This window comes from Vitis vinifera, chromosome 8, assembly GCF_030704535.1.
Source record: "Vitis vinifera cultivar Pinot Noir 40024 chromosome 8, ASM3070453v1".
Lineage (NCBI taxonomy): Eukaryota > Viridiplantae > Streptophyta > Magnoliopsida > Vitales > Vitaceae > Vitis > Vitis vinifera.
The window spans coordinates 20,906,450-20,928,433 of record NC_081812.1 but is presented as its reverse complement, the minus strand read 5'-3'; the positions used below and the strand labels follow the sequence as shown (position 1 = coordinate 20,928,433).

At 36.4% G+C, this 21,984-nt stretch overlaps 4 protein-coding genes and 1 non-coding gene across 5 annotated transcripts; 4 read left to right on the top strand and 1 right to left on the bottom strand.

Annotated features, from left to right (window-relative positions):
• Positions 1-399: 399 nt before the first annotated feature.
• On the top strand, positions 400-6,837 carry LOC100258980 (triacylglycerol lipase SDP1). The gene is made up of 3 exons (XM_002276321.4): positions 400-2,834; positions 4,133-4,276; positions 5,509-6,837. Exons 1-3 carry the CDS (start codon positions 1,416-1,418, stop codon positions 6,496-6,498), a joined length of 2,553 nt encoding a protein of 850 aa, XP_002276357.1. The 5' UTR covers positions 400-1,415; the 3' UTR covers positions 6,499-6,837.
• Positions 6,838-9,481: 2,644 nt separating this feature from the next.
• LOC100264151 (probable calcium-binding protein CML35) lies at positions 9,482-11,094 on the top strand. Its single transcript, XM_002276298.4, has one exon. It carries the CDS (start codon positions 10,197-10,199, stop codon positions 10,863-10,865), a length of 669 nt encoding a protein of 222 aa, XP_002276334.1. The 5' UTR covers positions 9,482-10,196; the 3' UTR covers positions 10,866-11,094.
• Positions 11,095-15,020: 3,926 nt separating this feature from the next.
• Positions 15,021-15,234, bottom strand: LOC132254234 (small nucleolar RNA U3). Its single transcript, XR_009466510.1, has one exon. It is a non-coding gene; the product is annotated as a small nucleolar RNA U3 (small nucleolar RNA).
• LOC100264128 (nuclear intron maturase 3, mitochondrial) lies at positions 15,077-18,312 on the top strand. Its single transcript, XM_002274343.5, has one exon. The coding sequence runs from the start codon at positions 15,507-15,509 to the stop codon at positions 17,778-17,780; it is 2,274 nt and encodes a 757-aa protein (XP_002274379.2). The 5' UTR covers positions 15,077-15,506; the 3' UTR covers positions 17,781-18,312.
• Positions 18,313-18,368: 56 nt separating this feature from the next.
• Positions 18,369-20,827, top strand: LOC100241844 (putative pentatricopeptide repeat-containing protein At3g01580). The gene has a single exon (XM_010655634.3). The coding sequence runs from the start codon at positions 18,539-18,541 to the stop codon at positions 20,756-20,758; it is 2,220 nt and encodes a 739-aa protein (XP_010653936.1). The 5' UTR covers positions 18,369-18,538; the 3' UTR covers positions 20,759-20,827.
• Positions 20,828-21,984: the final 1,157 nt, after the last annotated feature.

Here is a 21,984-nt window from a genome sequence, read left to right as displayed (position 1 = left end):
AACTCACATCCAATATTTAATTTTATATAAAATATTATACTCAAAATCATAATAAGAATAATTTTTATATTGATTTTTTAAAGTGTTTACGATATTTTTATAAAAATTTTCAATGGTTAAAAATGTGAAGAACGACTTTCTAACATCAACAGCAAATGCAGTCTAACTTTTGGGTACACAAAAACACGTTTATCTTATTTTGACAAATAAAAGGTAACTACTATTCCTTATCGTACAAGTAGTCAAATTTCCCAAGCGTAAGCAGTAAGCGCACGTCAATATTATTTCAAAAATTAGTTTTAAATATTATTCTCCACCGCCATTACCTCCAATGACGTAATTTCTCCTTCCCAAAAGCCATCAAGTTTGTTTCTTGGAATGGAAAAAACAAAAAAAAAAAAGAGCACTTTCTATTTGAATTTTGAAGAAACACTTGCTACTTGGAAAATCATGACGATCTGGTCATGACTCATGAATAATGGGAAGGGCACGGCAGTTCCTAGGCTTTGTCCTGTTGCAGAATGGTCTTTCCCTTATCCCTCTTTGTCATATCCCCTACGCAATCTTTATCATCTCAACTGAAAACTGACTCAGCTTTAACGTCACCATATCGTTATCATTATCCTCTTTCACGCTTCCCAAGCTTCTCATAAATTTAGATCCCTGCGCTTTTTTTCTTCCCATCCCATTCGTGATCCGCTGTTTTGTTCTGAATTGCTCTTGCTTTCGTTTCTGGGTTTCGAGGATTTAATTCCGGTGTTTTTGGGGATTTTGGAGGAAACCCCTTTCGTTTTTTGATCGATTTTTGGGACCCTGGTTTCTGGGTTTGCTTTTGGGAGTTTGATCCGAGAATTGATCGTGGGAATTGGAGGAAGTGGGCTCAAGCATTGTGCATATTAGCGGGTCCGCTTCTGAAAACCGAGGTTGGAATCTGTCTCTTTGATCATCTTTTTCCTTGTCCTGATCAAGCATGTGGAATTAGGTTTATTAGGCTTTTGACTTTTTAAGGAAGCCGGTAGGGCTTTTGCTGAACTTTCTAGATTAAGCACATGTATCATATCAGATCAAATAGCTTGTTTGGGTTTAGAGCTTAATTTGTTTCTCGTCCTTGTTGATTTCCCCTTTTTAATTTGTTGAAAATTTTCCAATTACTAAAACCCAGCTGTCATTTCCCTGTATCTTTCTATTTTCGTTCATTTTGGGAACCAAACAAAACCTCTCCTGAACAAAATCAGTTCTTTTGCTTGTAAATACTTGCAAACGAGGCCAAACTTGGGGTTAGTGGGAGGCTACCCGGATCATAGATTAGGCGATCGTTATATCCTTTTCCTTGGACTAGGTTTTTTTAACTAGTTAGCCTTTGATAAACCAATCTTCTGAGCACCAACTTTTTTCATTCCTTGAGAATCTGAGATATGGATATAAGTAATGAGGCCAGTGTTGATCCATTCTCCATTGGACCTTCAACAATAGTGGGTCGGACAATTGCTTTCAGAATCTTGTTCTGCAAGTCCATGTCACATTTGAGGCATCGAGTTTTTCACGTCTTGTTGGAATTGATATATAAATTTAGGGACAACATAGCACCCATGATATCATGGTTTCATCCTCGGAACCCTCAAGGGATACTAGCTATGGTGACAATAATTGCATTCTTGTTGAAACGATACACTAATGTGAAGATGAGGGCTGAGTTGGCTTATCGGAGGAAATTTTGGAGGAATATGATGAGAACAGCATTGACTTATGAGGAGTGGGCTCATGCTGCGAAAATGCTTGATAAAGAAACACCAAAATTGAATGAATCAGACCTTTATGATGAAGAACTTGTGAGGAACAAGCTCCAAGAGCTCCGGCACCGCCGTCAGGAGGGATCTCTAAGAGATATAATCTTCTTTATGCGAGCTGACCTGATTAGGAATCTTGGTAATATGTGCAATCCTGAGCTTCACAAGGGTCGGCTTCATGTGCCAAAGCGAATAAAGGAGTATATTGATGAGGTCTCAACTCAGTTGAGAATGGTTTGTGACTTTGATTCAGAGGAGCTTCTCTTGGAAGAGAAGCTTGCCTTTATGCATGAAACAAGACATGCCTTTGGGAGGACGGCGTTGCTTTTAAGTGGGGGTGCTTCCCTTGGAGCTTTTCATGTTGGTGTGGTGAAAACGCTGGTAGAGCACAAACTTTTGCCTCGAATAATTGCTGGTTCTAGTGTGGGATCCATTATGTGTTCAGTTGTTGCCACCAGATCTTGGCCTGAGCTTCAAAGTTTTTTTGAGGATTCTTGGCACTCATTGCAGTTTTTTGATACAATGGGTGGGATTTTTACAGTGGTTAAGAGAGTTATGACACGTGGAGCACTTCATGAGATCAGGCAATTGCAGAAGATGTTAAGGCATCTCACAAGTAATCTTACATTCCAAGAAGCTTATGACATGACAGGTCGAATTCTTGGAATTACAGTTTGCTCCCCTCGGAAGCATGAACCACCAAGATGCCTTAACTACTTGACTTCACCTCATGTTGTTATTTGGAGCGCAGTGACTGCTTCTTGTGCCTTTCCTGGCCTTTTTGAGGCCCAGGAACTAATGGCAAAGGATAGAAGCGGAGAAATCGTTCCTTATCATCCACCATTTCATTTGGGTCCTGAACAGGCTTCAGGCACGACCGCACGCCGGTGGAGGGATGGTAGCTTGGAAATTGATTTGCCCATGATGCAATTGAAGGAACTGTTCAATGTCAACCATTTTATTGTGAGTCAGGCGAACCCTCACATTTCACCATTATTGAGGTTGAAGGAGTTTGTGAGAGCTTATGGAGGAAACTTTGCCGCTAAGGTATCCATTTATGCACTGAAACTTTGACTGATCTTGATTGATTTTTTTAACATTTCTTGTGTTGTATGTCATTTGCCTTGCATTTGTTGCTTGTTACTGACAAAAAATCTTGTGAATAGGCCTCTTGCTTTGTTCTTTTTGGCATATTGTTTTTCCCTTTCTTTTTTTTTGTTCTCTATTTCTTGTGTTGTTTGTGATTGCTGTGCCTTTTGTTGCTTGCTATTGATACAAAAGGGCTTGTGAATATGCTTATTTTTTGTTCTCTACTTTTTCAAGCATGATCCCACCCATGCATAAAAGAAACTTGCATGATTGTAGGGGACAAAAGAGGGTGTATGCCTTTATTCTCATCAAGCATGGTTATGCAACTCTGCGCCATTCCTTGGAGGCATTGTAGCACAGAATGGTTTTTCCAGTTATATATGTAAAACCATCCACCTCCTAGCTGCTCCATTTCTTTTTAAATTGATTGTTTCTCATTTTTGTCTTATTGTTTTTAACTTTCTAATAATGTTTGCTGGCACCAATATTAAAAAGCTTTGTGAAGTTGCTCCTCCTTATTTCCCTTCCTATTTTTTCACCTCTACATAATTCTCGTGTTAACCCTGGTTCCTGTTGTGAGTTTTGTTCTTGTGTTAGTCCAGACCCGCTGTCAGGGTTGATAGTTGATACTCAAGTTTTACATGGCATGTCTCTTTCACTTTTTACTCGATATAATCAAATGTTTAGAAAAAGATTTGGTTTGCTGAGTTTGCTGTTCTGCCATTAGCAATATTATTTTTTTCTTATTGTTTTTAACTTTCTAATAATGTTTGTGCACCAATATTAAAAAGCTTTGTGAAGTTGCTACTCCTTATTTCCCTTCTTATTTTTTCACCTCTATATAATTCTCATGTTAAACCTGGTTCCTGTTGTGAGTTTTGTTCTTGTGTTAGTCCAGACCCGCTGTCAGAGTTGATAGTTGATACTCAAGTTTTACATGGCATGTCTCTTTCACTTTTTACTCGATATGCTCAAATGTTTAGAAGAAGATTTGGTTTGCTGAGTTTGCTGTTCTTCCATTAGCAAAGCACTGGTTTGTTCCGGATACTTCTGGAATGAATTTCCCATATTCTTTTTTACATCCACCACCTGACAGGAGGGTTAGGAAACACTTGAAGTTACACTAATTTTCTGTTGATTGGGTATTTGTCCTTTTTGATCCTCCATAGCACTTCATTGTTTTAATTTTTCCTTTTTCTCCCTTTTTATGACTTGGTAAAGTGAAAATCATTGATTCAAGTGTTCCAACCTTGCAGCTTGCTCATCTTGCTGAGATGGAGGTCAAACATAGATGCAACCAGATATTGGAACTTGGTTTCCCATTAGGAGGACTTGCCAGGCTGTTCGCCCAAGATTGGGAGGGAGATGTCACTGTTGTTATGCCTGCCACACTTGCTCAGGTGTGTAACAAAATATTGCTTTTAAATTTCAGTTCTGCTCATGTACCATCCTGGTCTATACTAAATTTGAAAATCTCAGTATATATAAATATTTTTGTCAAATTACTTTAAGGGGGTGTTTGGTACCCAAGAATAGGGAGTGGGAATGGACATCTCATTCATTTTCTCCCTTATTCCTATGTTTGGATAAATGTTAAGAAGACAGAAATGGAATAAAAAATTATTTAGGCAAAAATCAAATCCAACTTATAAGTCGGATTTGAATTCATCAAAAGTAGATGGTATTCTGATTCATTAAACCCATTTGATAATACAAAATAACCTAAATTTACTATTTTACCCTCTTATCTCATTCTTCAAGCCGATGCTTATCTTCTTTGCAAAGCTAGAGACCCATTCATCATCCACTTCTATGCAATAAGTGATTCTCCCAAATTGAACCAATCAAACCTTCTACGACATTTAGAAAAAAAATTTCAATTTATAATTTCTAGGGTTTTGAATGAAATTTGAATTCTTTTATTTCCTCTTTTGGAAATAGGAAAAACATTTGTTAACTTTGAGAATTTAAATATTATAATATATATATATATATATATATTATTTTATTTTTTTTGGTAAAATATAATTTTATAACTACTTAAGCATGACAAATTATTCAAATTTTTAATAAAAATGATAATTGAATATTTGTACATTAGGGTTATATGATTTTTTATGGTTAATTTTTTATTTATTGAGTATATATATATTTTTTTAGTCTTATTATTTAATAACAAAAAAACTCTCAAAATTTATTTTTTTAAAATAAAAAAAAATATTTTAAATTATGTGGAAGGATATTATTGTAAATTTATTTCTTTTTCATGTTCATTCCTATTATAATCAAACATTGGAATGGAAACAAATAATCATTCCAATCTTGTATTCCTAATTTCATCCAAATGTTAGAAATGAAATCATCAAATTTATTTCTATCCACTAAGAAATAGGAATGGAAACAAAATATTTATTTCCATTATCTATTCTGATGTACCAAACACCCCCCAAATTCCATGATGGAATGATAGGAAGAACAATTTGAAATCTTGATTTCTTGAGTCCTTTTAACATTCAAAACCTTGAATAAATCTTTTTTCCTTCATGGGGCAGTGGATTAATTGGCATCATCTTTCTCACTGTTACTAACTAGCTGTTTGTTTTTCCAACCTTCTTTGTTTTCCCTTTTACAGTACTCAAAAATTTTACAAAACCCTTCTTATTTGGAGCTTCAAAAGGCAGCCAACCAAGGAAGGAGGTGCACTTGGGAGAAGCTTTCAGCCATTAAAGCCAACTGTGGGATTGAGCTTGCTCTTGATGAGTGTGTTGCAATTCTCAATCATATGCGTAGACTCAAAAGGAGCGCTGACCGAGCTGCTGCTTCTTCTCATGGGCTGGCCAACACTGTCAGGTTCAATGCTTCTAGAAGGATTCCTTCATGGAACTGCATTGCAAGAGAGAACTCAACTGGCTCCCTTGAAGAAGACCTCTTCATAGATGTTGCTTCGTCATTCCATCAAGGAGTCAGTGGGTCCATTGGAGGACATCCTGGCCGGAATTCACGGACCCACCGTAACTTACATGATGGAAGTGATAGTGAGCCGGAGAGTGTAGATTTAAATTCTTGGACAAGATCCGGTGGGCCCTTGATGAGGACTACATCAGCAAATAAGTTCATAGACTTTGTTCAGAATCTGGACCTTGATGCTGAACTGAACAGAAGTGGGATGGGTGCTCCTAACTCTATTGTCATTCAGATGGTAGGCATGGATCCATACTGTCAAAACTCAAGGGTAACAACACCTGATAGAAGCTCAGACAGCACAGAGGTTGACCAGAGAGATCTCTACAATAGAGCTCCAACAAATGGATCTAGCATTATGGTGACTGAAGGTGATCTTTTGCAGCCTGAAAAGATCCATAACGGAATTGTCTTTAATGTTGTAAAGAAGGAAGATTTGACACTGTCAAACCGGAGCCATGACTCAGAAAGTTACAGTCCAGTTGCTGAATGTGTTCAACTTGATTGTCCAGAAAAGGAAATGGATGCCAGCTCATCTTCTGAAAATGGAGAAGACGATATCTCTGCTGCAAAGTGCCCAAATGAAATGACTTGGAATACTGATTTCATTGATAATTCTGGTGTAGAGGGTGGTAATGGTCCGGGTGTTTTGGATGGCTGAAATTTGAGGGTCCATGTTGCTTCAATCAGTCTTATATCAAGTAGATAGTTGTTAAAAGAGTAAAAGATGCACTGCCAGTACCTGTACACAGAAGTAGAGGATTCTTATTCTACAAGAAATTATGAGGGAAGCGACTAACACTACTGAAAACTTCTAATTCAGGTGTCGCCATAGCCATGTTGGATTGCATTTGTAAACCACTGCTGCAATATTCCTGTGAGCAGTTTCTGGCCTTCGCTCTGCAATGCGGCAAGTTCAATAAAGTATGACCTATTTTTGCCGTGAAAAATTCATTGTGACCGCCATTATTAAGTCAATATGCAAATTTATGTTGTCTGATATTACAAATTTGAACTGTATCTGGCGGTGTTGTGATGCAGCGTGCATTTGATTCATCTGCATTCATTTATCCAAATTGCCAAAAAAAAAATAGAGGGTCATTTAGCTCTAGGAAAATGAATGAAAAAACAATAACAAATTGAATTTTTTTTTTCTTCTTTTTTTCCGTCAGGGGTGGCCTATTTCTATTCTATCTTTTGCCCATATACACCCTAGTATGACATAATATATACTCTGTTCAAGTATAAAAGCTTTCTGGGTCCAGGGAGTATCTTTGTTACTCTTTTGTAAAAGAATGGCTTAATCCATTCCTTTAATTTCTGTGTTCCTCTCCTAAATGGACATGGCATGAGTCATTGATTGCCCAATAAATAGATTTGGAGTAACCCAATTATCCCGGAGTCTGGACCATGCAAAATACAATTTGTCATTTTAGTAGTGATTTGAATGGTAAAACCCACTCCAGTTGGGTTGGTGGGGGCAGTCATCCCTCCATCCTCCCTAGCGCATAAAACACTAGAATCAAAACAAGATTAGTTCATGCTGGCTGGCTGCCTCCAAACAACTTGGCGGTGGTGATGGCAAGGGCACATGATGAAAAAGGGGGCAGTCTGGCAGACATAAGTTGAGGATATGAGGATACAAAGGAGTCAAAACATCATATTCCTTTTTCTTAAGCTTGCGGTAGTGGTCATTACTTGATTAGATTATAGAAATAAATATGAATACGCATGTTGCTTTCATGAATGGAGTGGTCCAATAATGAGCACTCAGAGTTGTGGGTGGGGTATCAAAGTGATTGAATATCCAGTTGTCACCTTTCAGCATTTCCGTGTGCCCATCCATTTCCGCGTGCCACCCCCCTTGTCGGCCCCCTATCATCACTTGACCCACTTTTAAAACGTTAGATATACATAGAATTATCGGCAACTTCCCACTCCCTCCACTTTCCCTTGACACTTCACACTTGTTCATTCTCCGTCCGCAAGTCTCTGTTTGCTTAGGAAACATATCGTCAATATAATCATTTATTCACATCCTACTCCTTTTTCCTCAAACTTACACTCCATCCTCATCATTATCCAGTTTTTTGACTACATGCAAGTGTGCCAAAAAATGGTTCGTTTCATATTCATTTGTTAGTATGACCAAATGGGAAGACACAGTTTCCACCATTAAAATCTGATCTGAATTCTGAAGGGCATCTCACAATTCCCTCTTAAGTCAATCGCTTTACTGTGACAGGGGCCCAGCTCCAAGGACATGATTACAAGTTTGCGCGGCTTGGTGGACCCTGTGCCCATTGGTCTTAACTTTTAAGCAACGGTAGAAACCTTGGGTCCTCTTCTGTGACACCCGCAAACAAGTGTAAATCCGAAGAGTAAGGATTATTTTTTACTGGGAGCCCATTCTCATTTGGGGTTGTAACTGATTTTATGACACTTTCTTTGGGGGTATATTAGTATCTTTTCCTTTTATTTCTAAACAAAAATTTACAGCAATGGTACGAAGAAATACTCAATGTCCAGCTAATAATTCGGTGCTTCAGGAATAAGAAAGTACAGAGAATGATTGAAGCATGGACCAATTCGTGCGCCTACAAGGAAAAGCGCAAGCTACAAACGCTAGAACCAACAAGAAAAAATTCAACATAAAACCAAGCCTATGATGTTGATGGTGTTGCCTACTCACATGCAATGAGACCACAGCAAGAAACGTATTTGGAATTCTTTTCTAAAATTTAAAATGATTCTACGACGCCCAATTTTGTAGCACTAGAAAAGTAGTAACTAGTAAGTAGAAGAAGCATTGGAGCTGAATGGAAGGTGGGTATCTGCCAATGATTAAATGATGAATACAACCAAACCACCCTTCTTCCTCATCTGACATGTGCATATCAGAGTTGAAGCATATTTAGGGTTTATCAACCCCTAAACCACTTTCAAACTATGGGTTTGACGGTTTGACTTGGGTTTAGCTTTAATTTGTTTTAATACCTTCCCCTTACGATCTATTTTATTCTATCAAGATTTGAAATTGCATTTTGAATTAAAACATACATCATTTTTAAATTATAAAAGTAAAGGTAATGATGGAAATAATGGTGACATGGCTTCAAAAGCCCCCCAAATAAAAGGGAAAAAGATATGAACGGCTTACAAGATTCTTTCAAACCAAGCAAAGTATATGATGAGTTATAAAATATCTTATAAATAAGTTTTGTAATATCGAAATATATTGAAAATATTAGAAAAATATTGATAAATATTTTAATAAAAATATCAATAAAATAAATAAAAATTCCTCAAAATAATTAATTTTTTTTAAATATAATAAAATAAGTAAATATATATAAGTTATTTTATAAATATAATTAACATAAATACTATTAAAAATAATATTTATCAAATTTTTATATAAGATTAGCTTAAAGTCATTTAATATATTTATATTCATTTATTTTAAAATTTTAAAAATATTTTTATTAAAATATGTTTTATTATATTTTAAATAAAAAATTAAATTGATTTATATAATATTTTATTTAAAATTTAATTTCTAAAATTTTATTTACAGAATAATTTGGCATTTAGTTATTTTCCTTTACAAGGAATGAAAAGATGGTAACAAAAGTATACAAATTGATACTAATATATTGAATATTTTGAAATAATTGATTTGGCAAAACGTTCAAACTAAAAAACGGAATCTTCTCCTAATCAACGGCATCGGATTACCTAAAAACTTACTAGTTACAAAAGAATATTTTCAAGGTCCACGCTCCAACCATCATACTTTGTGACCCACTAAACACATGCCACGTGCACACCCGTCCCCAAAAGTTTCTACCCACCCATCAGATCAGACCAAGCATCTTCCAAGACAAAACAACACAATTTTTTTTTTTTTTAATTTATAAAAAAAAACTAAATATATATATATATGTTAAAAATAAAAAGGGGAAGGAAAGCGGGAGCAAAAAAGAAAAATAACTTTCAAAGCAAAGACAACTTTTCATAGGTTGCTACCAAAAGCCCACATGGAGGGAACCCCTAGGAAAAAGTCCTACCCCAACCCCACCCCCGGGGTCCTATTTTTGTTTTAGACTTTAACCTCATCTACAGTCCTTCACTTAATCCCCAAAACAATAAAAAATAGAAAAAAATGAAATTTAAATTTAATTGTAAATTATAAATATAAGTACCCGCAAAGGACTCGAGGAAACTTCGTGGAAACTACCATGGCTACCTCTTCACTTCCATTTAACCCCTCCTTCCCCATTCTTTCCCTCAATCCTCCCTTCCTTCTTCATTGTCTATCTGTTTCCCCCCTTTCTTCTGTTCTTCTCTCTTTCAGCCATGAAACTCATCTACAAGATCAACCCCAAACAGTTGTTTCGGTCCAAGAAGAGCAGGTCGGTTACACGAACCGATCCATCTTCTTTTAGTTCCGGCACTTCGTCCTCCACGTCCTCTGACTCCTCCACGAATTTGAAGACCGGTACCGGGGCTTGCGGTGGCGGTATGGGGACGCCCACCAGCGTTTTGCCCATGCATTCATACGAGATATCGGGTGACTGGTCCGATTTTTCGTCCGATATCCAGACGGAGCTTGTTCATGCGTTTAAGATGATAGACCGAGACGGTGATGGGAAGATAACGAAAAGAGAGCTGGAGGCCCTGCTGAGCAGGGTTGGAGTCGAGCCGCCGAGCGAGGAGGAGATTATGATGATGTTGAGCGAGGTGGATCGTGACGGTGATGGGTGCATAAGCCTGGAGGAGTTCGGCGCCATCAGTTCGGCTTTCGGCCCGGCTTGCGACACGGAGCTGCGAGACGCTTTTTGCTTCTTTGACACGGATCGCGATGGGAAGATCACGGCGGAGGAGCTTAATCAGGTCTTCGCTGCCATTGGCGATGATCGGTGCACGTTAGAGGATTGCCAGCGCATGATAGCCGGGGTGGACAAGAACGGGGACGGATTCGTGTGCTTCGAGGACTTTTCTCGTATGATGGAGCAGCAGACATGAAGCCTTGATGGAGATCCAAGAGATTTAATCCTTAATTTTTCTTAGGATCTTTGTTTTCATGAACTGTGTTTGGGATCTGGAAACGAGGAAAGACAAATCAAAAAAAGATCGATGGATTGGACGGCTAGATTGATGGATCTCTTTAGGTCCGGAAGTTGTGTTTGAATCTTTTGCCGTAAATATATGAGAAATCAAGTGAATTAATCCTATGAAATTTTGTTTTATTTTCCATGCTTCCGACTATTCCACTGATAATGAACGTTTCTGTTCAAAAGTTGACCTCCCTTCGATATGCCCGCCTTAAATTGCCAAAGACACTATTTATTATTTAATAAGTGCCCTTTATTTTATTTTTTCCAAAATTATTCGCAGGAGTAATTTATGAAATATTTGATTTAAAAAATAGGAATAGATGATTATGTCATAGAATCAGCTAAAAGATAAATCCGTCATCAATTATGCACATTGGAGATGGACCTCATAAATAGAATATGTTTCTATAAAAATTCACTAAGGATTTCAAAATGTTTGTTGTACTTGTACCAAAAACAGAGAGAGAGTGAAAGAAGCTTCATGATATCTTCCTTGTAACATAAACAGGCCAGTGACCACGCTCCGACATAAAAGTGGTTGGGCACTGGCGTCGTATACTATTGGATTTTTCTAGATTCAATCAAATCACTAAAATTAGCCGTTACTTATTTAATCATCCATAACACTCCTTCATCTGTATCCAAAGCGTCAGATTTGCACAATTCCACACGTTAACTTCCAAGTGTTAGTGCTCCACCCATTTTTTACTTTGCCAGAGGCAGTGAGGTGGAAGAGTGATTTGGAGATTTTCTATGATTTAGTGATAAAGGGGTATAATTAGAAGCGATGATTTGATATGATATTTGAACTAAAAGGTAATGATTTTTGGGTATGAACAGAAATATAGCTTGCGTTTGACACAAGATGAAGGGTTTGGTTGTTACACATTCTAGATGAGAAAGGAGAAATAATTAGCATATTATATAGTTTATAATAACGTATGAAGACTTGCATTATTATAGAAATAATTGGTATCGACAAAGAGTCAAGACCACTGCGCGCCGCAGCCGTTTGATCAACATTCTTACATGGGCAAGCTCCATTTTTTAATTATTTTATTTTATTATTTCTTAATTATAAGACTTAAAAAATAGTTATATTTCTTATTTTCTATTTTTTAAAATAAAAAATAATAATAAATTTTATATAAAATACAATAACTTTTCAATATTATAAAAGGTTCACTTCTATTATGTTTGATAGCGAAGTTACAATTAATTTTTACTCTTCTATTATGTTTGATAGCGAAGTTACAATTAATTTTTACTTTTAAAGATAAAAATATAATAATTAATTGTTAAATCTTAAATCGAACCTTACCCTTAGATAAAAAACCAATAATTAATTGTTCAATCCTAAACCTGAAATCCTAAATCGAACCTTATCCTTTTTATAGGAGCTGGTTTTGTTTTCTCGGATGGGTCCCTCCTCGGCCGGAATTCATAATCAATTACCACCCATAGTTTCACTAAATAAGGAAAGCAATTGCAATAACTCTAGATAAACCCATCTCAACAACCACCAAACCCCTTCTTTTGTCTTTGGCCAAACCAAAAGTGAAAATGAAAAAAACTCTTGACCCACCATTAACCAAAAAAAAGTAAAACAGCCCATACAATACTCATGCACCATGAAGCACTAAAGCGAGGAAGGATTTAAAAGAGGGAGGGGGGTTGGGGTGTGGTTGGGAAGGTGGAAAAGTCATGGAAAATGGGCGGTTTGGCGTGAAGTGTGGGGTGCTACATGTTTTTCTTGTTTGGTTGTGACATCCATGCCACCAGTCTCGTTCGGAATAATTTTATGGGGTTTGAAAGTTGGAATTTTGGAGAAAACGGTTTTCTATTTTTGATTATTAATATATACTTAGTTTCTGTTTGGCATCAAAAGAATATGTCTCATTTTTCTTTCCCAATGTCGTGCGTCCTCATACAACCTTTTCCAGGGATTGCTGCTTTCCAAGAAACTTCCTTCCCTTCAACTATTCCATGAGGACGCGTCACATTTGGCTGGACCCTGTACTACTGAGTTTTCAGACTTAGGAATCTGAATTCCAGTTTGTGTCTTGCTGACGCTGCTTTATTTATTTATTTAGTTTTGGGTAAAGTGGCCAAAATTTCTCAGCATCCGAGTTTGGATCGTTATTGTTATTTATTATTAGACCCACAGAAAGAATGGAAATGGGGGGTGGGACTTGGGATTGGCGTTTTCTTTCCTGGTCCTTGGAGTTCACAGGCATATGAAGTCCCATGAACTTTTTGAATTTGTTTGTATTTGTCCCATTTTTAATTTTATTTTTTAAATATTGAAACAAGATGAAGGGTAGAAAAGGACAAATGAAAAGCTTTCGAGATGGATGGATTCCATTAATTGAAAATTGGAAGCATGAATGAAGCTTCACACTGGCAACACCAAGTGACAAGCTGCCCATGCTGTGGGATGTGGAGTTGTGATTGCAACATTAAGCTCATTCCTCAAATTAAGATCAACCGTAGATATTTCTTGCTTATTTTCCAAGATTGAGACATAAAGCTCGGTCTAAGGATTGCAACTGTTGAGCCGCCCTTGTCCCAATCTAATTCCATTTATTAAAAATTAAAATTAAAGAGAATAGAAATTAAAAAAAAAAAAAAAAATTGTTCAAAAAAATTATTTTAATTACTTTAAAAGAAATGAATTTTTACAAATAATTAATTTATTATAATTTTATAACTTATTTTATTACTATCTATATATTAAAATATATAAAAATAAAAATTATATTAAATTAATTTTATATATAATCGCAGGATAATGTGAGTTAGGACAAAGTAATATTTGAACCTATTTCGAATCCTTCATTCTTTTTTTTTTTTTAAAATTAACTTATTTATTTAAATTTTAAACCCGTTCTATTAAATATGTGATTGAATACTTTAAAAATCCTATTTCATTATCATCTCTAATTCAATCTCGTATTAAAATTAAACACAAACAAAATAGGTAATGTAATAAAAATTGTTATATCAATAAAAATTTTATATTCTTATATTAATTTTATTTATTTATACCTTTATTCAATAATTTAAATTTTATTATATATTTTTAGTGATCTGAATTACACCTGTTACCAATTCATTATATTTAATATAATATATTGGTGTCAAATCTATGAGTTAATGTTTTGAAATTACTCATCACCAATTTTTCTTTGCCGTGTCACCGCCAAAAGAGAAACTTCGGCTTGACTTTACCTCAATATTTAAAGGTAGAAAATGATATTAAAAAAAAAAAGAAAAAAAGACAACAACCTGAAATTTCTTTAATTACTTTTAAGTTAAGTGCATTTCTTTTTTGTTTCATTTTTTTTTCAACAATTTTCTTGTAAATAAACCTTCCATACAAATTGTTTTTGCATCATGGGTCCTATTGGGCAAGTTTAGGATACTTTTTAAGATCTATTTATCCTAATTAAGATTATTAAATTGATATATTTACCATTAATATCATTGATGACATTAGTTATCGAGATAAAAAGGATGTTTAGGATATATAAAATTAAGAGTATGTTTGATAATGATTTTAAAAAAAGTTTTTAATTTTTTTAATATTTAAAATATAAAATTTTATAATTTTAGAAAAGTTAAAAGCGCTTTCTAGAATCACTGTATTTTAACTTATTATTATAAGTTATAATATATATTTAATAACTTAGATTCATTTACTAAACATGCCTATTGGTATCTGTTGGTATGGGGATAGTGAAAGCAAAAAAACATAAAAATGGATACGTATTGTATTGGCTTATACTGGGACATGGGCCGACTACTTCGGGGGAGCAACTCAGGCAAGTCCGTCAGTAGTCAACCCAATTTCAATACAAATATGAAGCCCATTTACCTAAATATGCAAGTTAGTCCAAGTTTTCGTGTTCAAGCCCATTTGAAATCTATTTTTCTAAACCCAGTTGACTCAAATTAGACTCCAAACTCCAATCATTCAATGTGTATGCTGTTTGATCAATTTATGTGAGTTAAGTGCATCGGCTGATTATAAGGATGTAAATAGGTCTCAAAAGGTTGAGATAGTCTGTCAGACAACCGAATGATCACCCCCAAGCCAGGGAGGACCTGACCTGGAACGATCCTCTACCGTTTGAAGACCCAAAGATCATCAAACTGTCAATCACGCTCAAATCATACGGTCCTTGTTCATCCACCAGACTGTAGTTCCTGTCTCCTTAGAACTCAAGGATACAGAGGTACAACCTATAGAACAGATCCTGTTCAAGTAAGGTCGTGACGCCTTGCCCGTCTTGGACTTAATAAATATCTATTTTTTCATCAGGGAATTATCGATGTGGGACGCACTGCTTCTGTCCGATCCTAACAATCATTTTATGTGAGGTTGTTTCTGTAATTTTGCATTACCAAAACAACGTCGTCTTAATGAATCAGTTTTCGGAAAACGTGCTCTTAAGCCCTAAACCAAGCAGCCCCTAAAATGTAAATTTTGAAAAACGAAACATTTTCAGAAGTAGAGAAATCTTCTGCTTCTGATCTCAGAGTTTCGATGCTTTTGAACCCTAAAAGAATCGCCACATTGCATTCAAGGGTTTCCATACTCTCACTTCTGAGGCGCCACTCCACCCTGCCTCCAAACCCTAACCCTACAACCCCTCTCACCAAACCCCAACTCAAAGCTCTCGTCATCAACCACTACAGCCGCGGCAAATTCTCGAACCTAATCCAAAACGTCGTCGCTTCGCCTCCAGTCCTCCTCTTGGCTTGTCAAAACCTAACCCCTCGAAGCAATGATGTTAACTCCCTCGCCTCACCCGCCGTCGCCTTACGGTTTTCGGTGGAAGAACTGGGTCGCGAACTCGGCGAGAACCGCTTCGACGTTGAGTCTTGCTGTGTCAGAATGGTGCCGTCGAGGAAGAAAGGTGAGTCGCTTGTTCTTCCAAATTTGAAATTGAAGGTTGTGATTGAAGCTATTCGGATGGTGTTGGAAATTGTGTATGATGAACGGTTGGTGACGTTTGCTTATGGTGGACGCGTGGGAATGGGAAGGCACACGGCCATCCGGTATCTGAAGAACTCGGTGCAAAATCCTAATTGGTGGTTTAAAGTTACATTTGATAGAGAAAAGTTCGAGCATAAAAATGTCAATAAACTGTGTTTGATTATCGAAGAGAAGATAAAAGATACTGTTTTGATTGGTATTGTAAGGAAATTGTTTGAGTGTGAAGTGTTGCAAATTGAATTAGGGGGTTGTTACTTGGGAAGGGGTTTTCCTCAAGAATGTGGGTTGAGTTCAATTTTGATTAATGTTTACTTTAATGGGTTTGATAAGGAAATTCAAGATCTTAGGATTAGGACCAACCAGGAAAATCCTAGATTTGATTCAAATGAGGTTTTATCAGGATCAAGCGTTTTCTATAAGCCCGTCAAGATATATGCTGTTAGGTACTTGGATGAGATACTAGTAATCACATCTGGATCAAAAATGTTGACCATGGATTTGAAGAATCAGGTAATGAAGTTTTTAGAAGGGAAGTTAGAATTAAAGGTAGATAGATTGAAAATGGCTATTCATAGTGCAACAATGGAGAAGATTGATTTTTTGGGGATGGAACTTCAGGCTGTTCAACCTTCAGTTTTGCGTCCACCTATGTCAGAAAAGGCAATTAGAGCACAGAAAAAGTATTTAAGACAGAAGGAGGTTAAAGCAATAGAGTTGAGAAATGCTAGAGAAACTAATAGGAAGAAACTAGGGTTGAAAATATTGGCTCATGTCTTTAAGAAGTTGAAGCAGAGTGATGAATTTAAATTTGATTTCCATATTGAGAATGAAGTTAGAGAAATCTTTAGAACTTGGGCTGATGAAGTAGTGAAAGAGTTTCTTGGGTCCTTGGAAGAGCAGGCAAACTGGTACAGGATGCTCTCAGTTGGTGATTTTCTCTCTTTGAGACATATTAGACATCAATTGCCACAAGAGCTTGTTGATGCATACGATCATTTCCAAGAGCAAGTTGACAAGCATATTAAGCCAGTCAAAGCTAGAAAGGCTTTGGAAGAAGCAGAAAGGAGAGTAGTGGAAGAGGAGGAACAGAAATATGCTGAGAGAACAGTTCAAGAATTGACAAGGCTATGCATGAAGGTTGATGCACCCATAGAACTTGTGAGGAAGGCGGTTAAAATGGCTGGATTCACAAATAACATGGGTCGTCCTAGGCCAATCAAGTTACTCATTGCTCTTGAAGATACTGATATTATCAAGTGGTATGCTGGTGTAGGAAGAAGGTGGCTTGATTTCTTCTGCTGCTGTCACAACTTTAAAATGGTGAAAACTGTTGTGACTTATCACTTAAGGTTCTCTTGTCTCTTGACATTAGCAGAAAAGCATGAGTCCACCAAACTTGAGACCATCAGGCATTATACCAAGGATCTGAAAGTCTCCGATTTTAATGGAATTGAAGAAGTGCACTTCCCTGCAGAAAGGGAGATCAAGATGATGGGAGATAAGAATCTTTCAGACCCTAAACCTGTGGATGGGGCTTTATCTTTGGCTTTGATCAGATTGGCATCTGATGAGCCTGCGTATTCTTGTGTTGCTCATTTCTGTGATAGAAAAGATACCATTGTTTATCGAGTACGATTACTGCAGAACCGTTTGAATGTGAACCCCTTGGATGAAAAGAAGTGGGTTCCAGGAATGGGAGCAATCCATGAAGGTTTGAACAGGAAGTGCTTGCCTCTCTGTTCTGATCACATTCATGATTTATACATGGGTACAATTTCACTTCAGGACATCGATTGTACTTCGTTTGTGGATGTGGACTAAATCATGCTTGGAGTCCTTGTTCTCAATTGCCAAAGGTCGCAACTGACATGAAACCTAGGTCAAGAAATTGTTGTGTACTTCCTTATTTAAGTGCAGCCTAATCATTGATTTGTACTAGGTTTCCCATTCAGATTGACTTATTCTTGTGTTGGCTCAGTTCTGTGACGGAGCAGATGCTGTCTGTCAAATCCAGTTACTGCACAACCATTTGAATGCAAACCCTCTAAAGAAAACAAGTGGATTTTGGAATGAATTCTCCATGAGAGTTGGTTGAATCTGAAAGGCTTACTCCCTGTCATCATGTGTACATGCATAAAATTCCTCAGGTCATTGTGATGTGGAATGGTCTGCTCCAAAGGCTGCAGATGATCCAAAGCAGAGGTTGAGCTATTGTAGTATGTTTTTTTTTTTTTTTCCTTAGAAGCTTATCTATTAATGCATACAACTTTTCCATTCAGATTGATTTATACAATTGTGTATTCCTATGTAATTTAAATGCATAAATAATACAAATATCACATTCTTTGAGTTCATAATTTAAGTTCCATAATATTTTTCATAATGACAACAGAAAGGAGAAATTAAGACATCCGAGTTCAAAAATTTACCATAAGTCTTCAGAACCATATGGATTATAGGTATTACCATTTTTGCATTTCCCAAAACGAAAAGAAGAAAATAAGCATAAGAGCTTGCCATAATCTCAAAGGATGTGACTCAGACTGACTGCCGATCATGCCATAGAAACCAAGAAATGAATGAAAGGATTCAAGCCATTTCAATCAACAACGCCCTTTTCACTATTCAACATTCTCTCTCATCGTCATGATCTCTTGCGTTTTCGCTTCTGTTCTTTCTCCAGTGTTCTTTTTCGCACCCATCACCTGAATTCCCATTACCTGACGTGTTCATTCCCATATTCTTCGCTTCTACATTCATGCAATAACCTTCAAGCTCTCAAACGGATCCATGCTTCTCTCATCGTCTCATCCGGGTTCCAACCCCTCTCCGTTGCCTCAAAGCTTATAACTTTGTACTCACAGTTAAATGATTTCCGAAGTGCTTTTTCCATATGTAACTCTTTTGAAGAACCCAATACTGTTATCTGGAATTCAATCATAAAGTCCCATGTCGATTCTGGTCTCTTTGGTTATGCTCTTTTGCAGTATGGGCGAATGCGAGAATTGGGTGTTGCGCATGATAGTTTCACGTTTCCGATAATAAACCAGGCAATTTGGTCACTTGGATGTCGTGTTGAGTATGGAGAAACGGTTCATTGCGTTGCAATGAAAATGGGTTTTGGACAGGACGTATATTTTGGCAATACAATGTTAGAGGTGTATGTGAAATGTGGGAGTATTGGTAACGCTAGTAAGTTGTTTGATGAAATGACTCACAGAGATTTGGTTTCTTGGACGTCCATCATTTCAGGTTATATTTATGGAGAGAGTTTTTCTAGAGGATTCAAACTTTTCAACAAAATGAGGATGGAGATGGAGCCGAATTCAGTGACGATGGTGGTCATGTTGCAGGCATGCTCTGCCTTTGAAAGTGTGAATGAGGGAAGAGAACTTCATAGTTATGTGATCAAGAAAGGATTCATGGTCGATAGGTCTGTGCAAAACTCAATCTTGAGAATGTATACTAAAACGGGTGGTAGCGGAGAGGAGGTAGAAACATTTTTCAGTGAAATTGAGGAAAGGGATATCATTTCCTGGAATATATTGATAGCTTTCTACTCCTTCAGAGGAGATATCGCAGAAGTAGCTGAGAGGTTCAATGAAATGCGGAGGGAAGTGACATCCAGCATTGAGTCGTTAACATTGGTTGTTTCTGCCATTGCCAATTGTGCCAATCTTTCCGAGGGTGGAATGCTACATTGTTCTGCTATAAAAACTGGACTGCATGACACTGTTTTGATGACATGCTTGTTGGCTCTTTATGCCAAGTGTGGGGCACTGGAGATTTCAGCTCAATTGTTTAGAGATATCCCTCATAGAAATAGCATTACATGGAGTTCTATGATGTCAGGCTTCACTCAAAATGGGTTTTTCAAAGAAGCCATTGAATTGTACCAGCAAATGCTAGCTTCAGGTCTTCAACCTAACCATGATATCATAAGCACCCTCGTTATAGCGTATACCCATTTGGGTGCTCTACAATTGGGTAAAGCTACCCATGCCTTCTTCATAAGAAACTTGTCCTCTTGGCCTGAAGAAGACAGTGCACCCTTGGAAACCTCTCTTTTGAACATGTATATAAGATGTGGAAGCATCTCTTCTGCTCTAATTTGTTTCAATAGAGTGGTTGTCAAAGATGTGGTAACATGGACATCTATGATTGAAGGCTTTGGAACCCATGGGCTTGCTTTTGAAGCCTTGAAATTTTTCAAGAGTATGTTAGAGTCAGAAGTTCAGCCAAACAGTGTGACCTTCCTGAGCTTGTTATCTGCTTGTAGCCATAGTGGGCTTGTGAGGGAAGGTTGTGAGGTGTTCCATTCCATGAAATGGGGGTTCAGAATAGAACCTGATTTGAATCATTACACTTGCATGGTTGATCTTTTGGGCAGATCTGGAAAGCTGAAAGAGGCCCTAACTGTAATACTAAAACTGGTGACTTGTCCTGATAGCAGGATATGGGGAGCCCTCCTGGCAGCCTCTAGAGTCCATGAGGACAAAAAACTTGGGGAATATGCAGCAGAGAAGCTCCTGGAGTTGGAACCTGACAATGTTGGATACTACACTCTATGGAGTAATATTGAAGCTAGTCTGGAAAGGTGGGGTGAAGTAGAGGAAGTGAGGAGGGTAATGCATGAGAGGGACTTGAAGAAGAAACCAGGATGGAGCTGCATTGAAGTTAAAGGCATGATTCATGGCTTTGTTTCAGGAGACACTTCACATCATCAAGTGGAGGAGATATGTAAGGTAGTGGGGTGTTTAAATAGAAAAATACAAGAATTTGGAGTCTCTATTGTATAACTGATTCTGGTCATGTTTAGCAGGCTTTCAATAAAAACAGGATTCTGAGAAGACATGATAACATATCAATACCTCAGTGTTATGGAAAAAATGAGGATGGGCAATACCAAAAAAATTAGAATAATAACATATAAATTTACGTGAAAAACCCTAAATTGAAAAAATCACAAATAGAGAGGAAGAAAATTCATTATATCAAAAATTGATACAAAAAAGGAAAGATACGAATAATTGCTGTATAAGCATAATCATCATAACCCTTAATCTTATATATATATATATATATATATATATATATATATATATATATATATATATATATATATATATGGGAGAATAATAAATAAAGCAGGTTTATACCGTGGACAATTTTTTAAAACTATTTTTCAGTTAAATAATAAAAAAACAAATTTTAAAAACAAATTTTAGAAACATGATCAAACAAACCCTAAATTAACAAAATTTTGTTTCTAAAAATTTGTTTTTAAAATAAGTTGTTTGCTAGATTCGTTTAATTCATAAAAACAATCTCGGATCTTTTTTTGAATTTAGATGGATTTCATCGACTCGGTTCATGTTGGTGAGGTGCTTGAGAAGATTAACTGAAATTTTTGATAAGTATTAAAACCTATTATCTTAAATGATAAATTTGTGAAAATAAAAAATTTGTCAACATTATCTTAAATATAACTTATGAATAATTTAATCATTTAAATTGAAATAAGCACATATTAATTTTGATATAAGTTAAAGCATAATGAAGAATAAATTTTATTTTTTCTAATACTCATAAACTATATTGAATTTTTCTAAGATCAAAATAATGAATCAAAAAACAATTCTTTTATTTAAAACCCCATTGTGGACCCCGCATTTAGTGCTCAATGCGTTTCCCACTCGATGGCGAGCTCGATTTTATTTCAAAAATGATTTTTATTGATTATTTGAAAAATGACTTGGAGTCACCACTTATTTTTGTTTTATTTTTAAAGGGTAAACAAAATAAGAAAGAAAAACCCTAAGTGTGACTCTTTATTTTAGAAAAGGTGATTTACGAAAAACCGGATCGAGCTCGGGGGTCAGGTTACTTATCAGGAAGGTACGGCGTGGACCGTAACACCTCTTTAAGTCCCTAGAGTCGGATCTCTACTAATAGAATGAAGCTGACGTGACAGTCAACATGAAAATCGATGAACACTCAAATTGATCATACACAATATGAGAAG

Excerpts from the sequence above, each read along its gene's own strand:
- LOC100258980 (XM_002276321.4), top strand. The coding sequence starts at position 1,416 with ATGGATATAAGTAATGAGGCCAGTGTTGATCCATTCTCCATTGGACCT. Across the intron at positions 2,835-4,132 it reads GAGGAAACTTTGCCGCTAAG|CTTGCTCATCTTGCTGAGAT; the intron begins GTATCCATTTAT and ends CCAACCTTGCAG. Across the intron at positions 4,277-5,508 it reads TGCCTGCCACACTTGCTCAG|TACTCAAAAATTTTACAAAA; the intron begins GTGTGTAACAAA and ends TCCCTTTTACAG.
- LOC100264151 (XM_002276298.4), top strand. The coding sequence starts at position 10,197 with ATGAAACTCATCTACAAGATCAACCCCAAACAGTTGTTTCGGTCCAAG.
- LOC100264128 (XM_002274343.5), top strand. The coding sequence starts at position 15,507 with ATGCTTTTGAACCCTAAAAGAATCGCCACATTGCATTCAAGGGTTTCC.
- LOC100241844 (XM_010655634.3), top strand. The coding sequence starts at position 18,539 with ATGAAAGGATTCAAGCCATTTCAATCAACAACGCCCTTTTCACTATTC.